Raw genomic sequence first — 10,083 nt, forward strand, 5'->3', positions numbered from 1 at the left:
GACCCCCATCGATAACATACTGATAATCTTTGGTGAGGATAGGTCATCAGTATTGAACGCTTGGACAACCCCTTTAAGTATAATCTATGGCAGACCCATTTATGAAGGTGAAACGTTGCACTCAAAACTTCAGCTCAATCTCAGGTCCCCCACATAGACCCCCATTACATTTCCTCTAAGTGGCGTTCACTGATGATTTTGGTTACGCAGTTGCGCCATTGCGCTTAAACGGGTCTCATCGCAGGAAATACTCCCATTCCTAAAAAAAAGACATTTTAGCCTTGCCTCTAAATAGTTATTAAGATCTCTAAGATGGAGCATTCTGCCTTTACATCTCATTGAGCGTTCACTCAAGTCCATAGAGTTCTTGTCATAAACTCGTTAACGCTTTAGCTCCAGTGAGAGTGCGGATCTAAAGCGGCCATAGGTGCTAAGGTTATCATGGATGATGATAATCCAGTGCTTGGGGAATTGATGGACCTTAGAGAATTGTACCAGTCGTCGTGCTGGCGGGATGGGGGGGCAGCGGATGGTAAATGGGGGTGTGTGCTGGAACACATGAACTGCCCGACAGATGACGGGGGCTGATAACTTGTAGGGGCCATTGATGTGAACTGAGGAATGTGGTTTAGTGTATGGGAATACTGATACTGACGAGACGCTGGGGACATAGAACATACTCCAGGCATAAGGCTGCTGCAGGCAATCATTCCACCTGCTGCCACCGATTTCTGGTTTGTCCTTTCGTACTTGCGATGCTTCGCTCTCCGGTTTTGAAACCAAACCTGTAATATACAGAAATGAATGTTAAATTAGACTTATGAACAGCTTTGTACTCATTTTTTTAAATCGGTTATCCGGGAAATGATAATGATGACCTATCCAAGCACAGCGCCATACATTGTATAGTGGCTGTGCTTGGTATTGCAGCTCAGCCCCATTGTTTTTTGTGGGGCTGAGCTGCAACTAGGCCATGTGACTGATGTACAGTGACATCACATGACCTAGGAAGAGGCCTTGGTCCTCACGGAGGGGGCCCGGGTGTCAAACCCCTGCCGATTTGATATTGATGACCTATACTGAGGATCAGTAATCAATATTATTAACGAATAATCCCTTTAATTGATTGTTTCCTTTCTACATATAAAAAATAGCAACTTTCTAAATAATCGTTATCAAAAAATGGTGTAAGTTGTGTATGTCCTTCACCTAGCTGCTGAATCTGGCATAAATCCATCAGAGCATTGCTCTTGTTTCTGACGGCTCTGTCTGCTCTCCCCCTCCCTGCACACTGCGGTTTTGGTCCTGTCGATTCTTGGCATATTTACTGGGTTGTGGTCGGATATCCGCGGCTGGACCTCTGCCGGATGGTGATGCGGTTGCTTCTGGCAATGCCACATACAGGCTGCCGGATCTCAAAGCACTCGTGTGAAACTAGCCTTAGGCCCCTTTCACACGGGGCGAGTTTTCCGCGCGGGTGCAATGCGTGACGTGAATGCATTGCACCCGCACTGAGTGCTGACCCATTCATTTCAATGGGGCTGAATACATGAGCGATGTTTTTCACGCATCACTTGTGCGTCGCGTGAAAATCCCAGCATGTTCTATATTCTGTGTTTTTCACACAACGCAGGCCCCATAGAAGTAAATGGGGCTGCGTGAAAATCGCATTGCATCCGGAAGCAAGTGCGGATGCAATGCGATTTTCACGGATGGTTGCTAAGGAGAGGAAAATAAATTGGGATGAGGTCCATTCACTTTATCCCTTCTATCTTCATTCAGCAGGACCTGTGCTGATGTCACCATGATCACCACGTAGTGAGCACGATGACGTCAGTGCAGGTCCTTTTGCAGGCCCTGCAAGAAGAAGAAAGAAGACGATAGCGGCTGCGCGATCAAGTGGATGAGGTGAGTAATTTTTTTATTATTTTTTAACCCTCAAGGGACATTTTACTCTGTATTAAAGAATGCTATTATTTTCCATTATCACCATGTTATAATGAAAAATAATAAAATCTACAGAACACCAAACCCAAACCCGAACTTCAGTGAAGAAGTCCGGGTTTGGGTCTCGGTACCATATTTAGTTTTTCATCATGTGCGTGCAAAACGCATTAAAACGCTTTGCACTCGCGCGGAAAAAAACGCAACGCAATCGCAGACAAAACTGAACAGACAAGAATGAATTTGCGCGTGCACTCGCGCGGGTTTTCCCGCAATGCACCTGCAACGCATCCGGACAAAATCTGTGACGCCCATGTGCAAGGGGCACCCGCACTGAATCCGGACCAATTCATTTCTATGGGGCTGTGTACATGAGCGGTGATTTTCACGCATCACTTGTGCGTTGAGTGAAAAACGCAGCATGGTCCTCTTTGTGCGTTTTCCACGCAACGCAGGCCCCATAGAAGTGAATGGGGCTGCGTGAAAATCTCAAGCATCTGCAAGCAAGTCCGGATGCGGTGCAATTTTCACAAACGGTTGCTAGGAGACGATCGGGATGGGGACCCGATCTTTATTATTTTCCCTTATAACATGGTTATAAGAGAAAGTAATAGCATTCTGAATACAGAATGCTTAGTACAATGGTGCTGGAGGGGTTAAAAAAATAAATAAAAATAATTTAACTCACCTTAATCCACTTGCTCGCGCAGCCCGGCTTCTCTTCTGTCTTCATCTTTGCTGTGCACAGGAAAAGGACCTGTGGTGACGTCACTGCTGTCATCACATGGTCCATCACATGATCCATCACCATAGTGATGGATCATGTGATGGACCATGTGATGAGCGCAGTGACGTCATCAAAGGTCCTATTCCTCAAAGAAGAAGACCGAAGAGAAGCTGGGCTGCGCGAGCAAGTGGATTAAGGTGAGTTAAATATTTTATTTATTTTTTTAACCCCTCCAGCCCTATTTTACTAAGTATTCTGTATTGAGAATGCTATTATTTTCCCTTATACGCATTTTCCCGTAACGCACCCACATCTTATCCAGGCCAAAAACACGACGCCCGTGTGAAAGAGGCCTTAGAGTTACAGAAATAGGAATGTCCGACTATTATAATGATCTATTAGCAAGGCAATAAAAGGCGGACAATTCTATACAAAGCCTTCCTGAGGTTTTTTTTCTTTAATGTGAAGCCCTGAGAAAAACTCAGGTGACCATTACTATACCATATCACTAGCATATTTACCTGTATCCTTGCTTCATTCAGCTTGGTGATCTTCGCCAGTTCCTCTCGACAGTAAATATCAGGATAGTGATTCTTGCTGAAAGCCAATTCCAAATGCTCCAGCTGTTCTTGACTAAACGTTGTGCGGTGTCTGCGTCGGGTTGGGGTTGGATAATGGGGGAGAAGATGTCTGTTTGATGACAGTACCGTGCTGCCATCTACCCCGGAGACGTCTGTACAGCCCTTGTAAGAACTATCGATGTCTAAAAGTAAAGAGAAAGCCTCATTTTATCAGTGTAAATAAATAAATAAATATATATATATATATATAACACATATATATATATTTGATACACACAGAGAAGATGATTTAAAGGAAAACACAATTTTTTGGAAATGCCATTAAAGGGAATCTGTCACCTGGTTTGAGCATATTAAGTTGTTACTACTGCCATGTACAATAAAATACCTTATTTCTTGCTGTAGTCTTAATTTTTTGTTTCATGGTTTCATTGGCGATAAAATCCACTTTTTATGTCCAAGGTGCCCAGAGGGGCGTTATTATCCTTCTCTGGAGCCCAGTATCTCCCCCCTACAGTGCCCAGCCCGCCTTCCTTTAGAGCCCAAGCGCGCCTCTTCCAGCATAAGTAACTGCCCACACCCGAACTCTTTGCCACCGCCCCCCTCCGCTATGTGAAATCTCACGCAGGCGCAGTATCGTGGACTGCCTGCGTGATGTACAAGCTCCTGAGGGCAACAGCTCCAAATGTGCCACTGGGCATGAGCCGATCCAAGTGACAAATTTAAAGCTATTGCCCTCAGGAGCTTCTACATCGCGCAGGCGCAGGCAGTACGCGGTACTGCGCCTGCGTGAGATTTCACATAGCGGAGGGGGGCGGCGGCAAAGAGTTCGGGTGTGGGCAGTTACTTATGCTGGAAGAGGCGCGCTTGGGCTCTAAAGGAAGGCGGGCTGGGCACTGTACGGAGGAGTTACTGGGCTCCAGAGAAGGATAATAACGCCCCTCTGGGCACCTTGAACATAAAAAGTGGATTTCATCGCTAATGAAACCATGAAACAAAAAATGAAGACTACAGCAAGAAATAAGGTAGTTTATTGTACATGGCAGTACTAACACCTTAATATGCTCAAACCAGGTGACAGATTCCCTTTAAATTCAGATTTCTTTCCTTGACCCCTGCACAAGTGTACAATATATTAATAGATTTATTGTTGTTCCTAAATACAGCAAAATTAATAAAACTTGCTTGATTGAAATTAGAGATATACAATTAAAGGGGATGTCCGGGTTCAGAGCTGAACCCGGACATACCCACATTTACATCCAGGCAGCCCCCCTAATATGAGCATTGGAGCATTTCATGCTCTCCTTTGCCCTGCTCTGTATCGCACAGGGCAAGGGCTTTTTTGTTTATGTTTTTACACTGCTAGGCGGAGGCTTCCGCCAGTGGGGTACATAGAGAAGTAAGGGCCCCATAGCAAGGATCCTTCCAGGCCACTCTCACGGGACAGAAGCGTTTCCGCCTAAACCCTTTTCAGTGAACCTTGGGCCATTTTTCCACTGCTTCATTTGCTAAACGTTGTTCCTTTAGACGTAGAGTCCTGACCAAGCTTTCACTTCCAGTAGAAGAGGAGATGATCTCAACTAAGACTGGGCCCCCTCTTGCCCTGGGCCCCATAGCAGTTGCATGGTCTGCCGCTATGGTAGCTACGCCCCTGGCTTCCGCCCAGCAGTGTATTCGTGACGTCAATGGCTCTGATGGGCGGGCTTTAGCTCTGCCCTAGCCATTTTACAGGTTAGGGCAGCGCTAAAGCCTGCCCATTAGTGCCGGTGACATCACTGGGCTCACTGCTGGGCGGACACCTCCCTAGAGAGCCCAGTACGCTAAACCGCACAGGGCAAAGGAGATTGGAGCACGAAGTGGGTTTATCCGGGTTCAGTACTTAACCCGGAAAACAACTTTAAATGGGTTTTTATTATAAGACTAGACATTAAGCCCGTGACAATAACGGGCGCTAGAACAGTAGTGCATAAACATTAGTAGGAACAGTCTATAATAAATGGCAAGGGAACTTGACCACTGTGGCCGAGACTGGCGGCTGTGGCTGAGACTGCTGGCACTGACTGGTGGCTGTGGCTTGTGGCTGCTGGCACTGAGTGCTGGCTGTGGCTGAGACTGGTGGCTGTGGCTTGTGGCTGCTGGCACTGAGTGCTGGCTGTAGCTGAGACTGCTGGCACTGACTGGTGGCTGTGGCTGGTGGCACTGACTGATGGTTGAGATGGCTGGCACTGACTGGTGGCTGTACGACTGGCACTGACTGGTGGCTGTATGAGACTGCTGGTAGCGACTGGTAGGCCAGACTGCTGACCAGGGCTCCTCTCTATATGGCTGATAGTGCTGTGACTGATGAACAGAAATGGCTACCATTAATATGAAAATCCTGGTGAACCCCTTTAATAAACAGCGCCTCCTGGTGGCTGTAAGTATTTTTACATTTACTGTAGGAGCTGCATGGCTGCTTCTTCTCAGGAGAAAAGTTAGCCCATTATACAAAATAAGTTGGGCTTCATGCACATTGCATAGCTATATTACATAGCTACAGAAACAAGAAAACAATGTCCTGAAAAAGTCACTTGTCTTTTTTAATATAAAATAGCAAAGTTGTTGACTTGAAGCTGCAAAGGCAAAATCTAGTCTGATGTGAGCTATCGGGTTGTTTTACTGTTGTGCAATGGAACAAGGCGATATCTTGTTATCTGTATAGCTGCACAGGGGCCCAGTAGGTAAGGGGTCCAACTACTACCTTAAGGCTAGGGCTACACAGTGACAATGGTAGAGTAGCGGTGATCCCATAGAAAGGAATGGGATCGCAGTGTTGGATTTTTTGCAACTCACACTGCGAACCTATTCATTTCTATGGGATCACTGCTACTCTGCATTCCTGCCCGCGACAGCTGTCACTTGACCAGTGTTGCTGTGTAGCCCTAGCTTTAAAGGGGTATTCCGGGTGTTACAAATTACCACCTATCCAGAGAGTCGGGGATAACTATTAGATCGGTGGGGTCCTACAACTTTCCCATCATAAGAATGGGGGACCCGTACCCCCTGCAGCCCTCCTGAAAAGAACGGAGCTTCCAGTCCCACATGCGCGCGGCAGCTGTACTCATTTCTGTGACAATGTAGCCAAATGTGATGCCTCCTGTTCACTAATGTGCCAGTTATCTCCACTTGTCACAAACTGAGAGGGACAGAATCCTTGAACCCTGAACTGGTTTATCACTCCGGTAGATCGCTACACACCTAGGCTGAGATGTCAGCACTGTTCAACTTGGCATGTCCTGGTGGTTGGGAAAACAATGATGAACTGAAATAACATCAAGAGGTTCACAGAGGAGAACCTCTACACGGACAGATCATCTGATTAGAAGAATGGAGCATCCCATCCATTCTGTACTGCAGGTGAAACTGGAGATCACATCCCAAGCCTAGGGCGGCAAACAGTGTCTACACAAAGCATCAGAAGGTATTTTTAAGACATTGGGCTATAAGCCAGACGTCCAGCTACAGGTGCTCCATTGACCTCACTCCACCGCTCTCAAAGGCTATCACGGTGCACAGCAAGACGGCAAAGGAGGCTGGAATGGAAGTCTGGCCTCTTCATTGATAAGCCCCACTTTTGTCTCGGATGCAATGAAAGCCAGAGATTATTTTGGTGACCACATGTTTGATGCCATGAAAAGGCCTTCACAAGAGAACATCAGACTGGTCCTACTCCTGGGATTACAGTGTGGGGTGGTATAATTTACTGTAGCCAGACACCTCTAGTCTTCATTTCAGGTACACTAACAGCTCAGCGTTACATTGATTTGGTCGTGGAACCAGTAGTATGGCTATTGCTCCAAAGTGTCCCAGGAGCCATTTTTCAACAGGATAATACCAGGCTGCATGTTGCTTGTGCTACTGTGAGCAGCCTGCATGGTCTAAACGTTCTACCATGGCCTTTAGCATCTCCGGACTTGTCTCCCACCGAGCACATCTGGGACATCATTGGTCGGCAACTGCAAAGGGAGCTGCCAGCAGCGGATCTTGATGATTTGTGTGCCCAAGTGCATTCAGCGTGGCAGAACATTCCCTCATACAATCACTAATAACCTCTTTAATAGCATGCCAGGGTGTGTAGGTGCAGCTATTTCTGTGCTTGCCACTCATACTCGATACGGAATAAATCCAGATGTTTCAAATATTTTCAATTTTTTTACATTTGCATATCATTAACATGTGTATTGTAACTGTGATTTCCATAATTCCATGACTTTTCCTTCTTAGTGTTGCAATTTCAGTGTTGAGGAGCGTAATTTAGGAATGGCAGATCTATGGTCAAGGGCAACATTTAAAAAAAATGAATGAACGTTCACAGTTCATGAATTGGAACTAAAATGGATTTTGGGTCGATTTGCTTCTATGGAAAACTGCAAATCTGATTTTGACATGAGGTTTATTTTTCTACAGGAGAGGATAATGCCGCATAAAATGGAAGGGATTGGGCCTGACAAAATGCAGCAAGTGGGCGTGCGATTTTTAACAAATCCCATTTACATCAATGTGATATGTGGCTGAAGAGGTAAAATATGGCAATGGCTAAACTCGTGCAAGTGAACACAGCTATACATTGATTTTGTCAGTGTTAGGCCTCCTACAAAAAGCGTAGTACAGATACAAAATATATAGACCTGTAAGACTGCCCCATACTGCACCTCCATTGCCTATTGCTATTTGATGTTGAGTACAGAAGACAAAATATGTTGCAGACATAGAAATAACAATGCAAATTATGGGATATTCCCACCTGCTCCCAAAAGTTACAATATTTAGTCAAAACCACCCATAAACAAGAATTGTGAATTTGGATTGTGCAGCGGAAAGTGGGTAAAGTACAGGGGCACAAAGAAATGTTTCTTCCAGCATATATAAAGGTATATCAACGGATAGATGGGTGGATAGATAGATAGATAGATAGATATGAGATAGATAGATAGATAGATAGATAGATAATGAGATAGATAGATAGATAGATAGATAGATAGATAGATAGATAGATAATGAGATAGATAGATAGATAGATAGATAGATAGATAGATAGATAGATAGATAGATAGATAGATAATGAGATAGATAGATAGATAGATAGATAATGAGATAGATTATAGATAGATTATAGATAGATAATAGATAGATAGATAGATAGATAGATAGATACTGCAGATATGAGATAGATAGATAGATAGATAGATAGATAGATAGATATAGATAATTAGATAGATACTGCAGATATGAGATAGATAGATAGATAGATAGATAGATAGATAGATAGATAGATATGATATAGATAATTAGATAGATACTGTAGATATGAGATAGATATACTAATAGGGAACTTAGATTGTGAGCCCTATTGGGGACAGTTGGATGCTAATGTCTGTAAAGCGATACGGAATATAGTAGCGCTATATTCGTGCATAAATAAAATAAAAAAATAGATACTGTAGATATGAGATAGATTAATGGATAATAGATAGATCGATGACAGCGCCAACAAGCCGCTTTGCCTTGGCCATGGTATTTAGAAATAGGGGTAGGAAAGCCAAATAAATCTTTGCTAAGGCTCTGTGAAATGAATTGAGTATGAAAAAGATTAGAGAGATAGATAGATAGATAGATAGATAGATAGATAGGAGATAGATAGATAGATAGATAGATAGATAGATAGATAGAGATAGATATAGATAGATAGATAGATAGATAGATAGATAGATAGATAGATAGATAGATAGATAGATATGAGATAGATAGATAGATAGATAGATAGATAGATAGAGATAGATATAGATAGATAGATAGATAGATAGATAGATAGATATGAGATAGATAGATATAGATAGATATGAGATAGATAGATAGATAGATAGATAGATAGATAGATAGATAGATAGATAGATAGATAGATAGATAGATAGATAACTACTATATATTACTATATATGATTTTGGTTTTGGATGTGATGTCACTTACCCGCTGTTGATGTCACTGCAGCGATCTCGGTGTAGACTTCATGGTAGTCGGTGCATTTCTTTTTGGAGGCTTTCATTCTTGCGTCCTGCATCCTAGGACTGATTGGTCTCCTGCTCTCAGGTCCAGTCACTGGAGGATCACTTGTCGCACTGATGGAGCTCCTGCTTTTTTTCCCACAATTTTAAGTTATCAGGTGTGATGTCATTCCAGTCCTTCTCTGATGAGTCCGCCAATCCCATCCGTCCCCTGCTAATTACATAGAGCTCCACACTAATCAGGGAAGGGGAGAACAGGCCCTGCTCAACCTCTGACCTGACACAGACATTGACTGCAGCCGGCTGGGTAGCTCCAGCCATTGTAAGGTGCATACAGTTTGGATAAAAGACATCCCTGACTGTGGGTGGCATGAGGGAAGTGGACAAAGGAAAGTCTAAACCAAGACTGTTTTTTTTTCCTTTACGGAACTACATATTGGAAATGGTAGAAGAGTCTTAACCTAACAGATCTGATAGAATCACACTTTCTTGGCTTCCAAACAAATTTATGTCTGAGCGTTTTGTGTAGACAGACATGCTGAATATTATATCTTACATCATTTCTTAAAGGGGTTGTGTCACGAAACATATTCTACATTTTTCAAACCAGCCCCTAGATCTGAATACTATTGTAATTGCGTGTAATTAAAAATTTATTATAGCCAGTGAGCTATTCAATAAAATGTATCTGTATGGCGCCACCTGCTGTTTGCTTTTTTCCTTATTTTTTTGTCCATCTCACTGAGCTGGTCGCGTGTGCTGAATTTAAATCTTCAGCTGCCACCAG

At 43.6% G+C, this 10,083-nt stretch overlaps 1 protein-coding gene across 1 annotated transcript; it reads right to left on the bottom strand.

The window, feature by feature from the left end:
• Nucleotides 1-389: 389 nt before the first annotated feature.
• Nucleotides 390-9,352, bottom strand: LOC120999432 (homeobox protein prophet of Pit-1-like). The gene is made up of 3 exons (XM_040430314.1): nt 9,262-9,352; nt 3,193-3,434; nt 390-785 (listed from the first exon to the last, which is right to left on the bottom strand). Exons 1-3 carry the CDS (start codon nt 9,350-9,352, stop codon nt 390-392), a joined length of 729 nt encoding a protein of 242 aa, XP_040286248.1.
• Nucleotides 9,353-10,083: the final 731 nt, after the last annotated feature.

Source organism: Bufo bufo, chromosome 4, assembly GCF_905171765.1.
Source record: "Bufo bufo chromosome 4, aBufBuf1.1, whole genome shotgun sequence".
Lineage (NCBI taxonomy): Eukaryota > Metazoa > Chordata > Amphibia > Anura > Bufonidae > Bufo > Bufo bufo.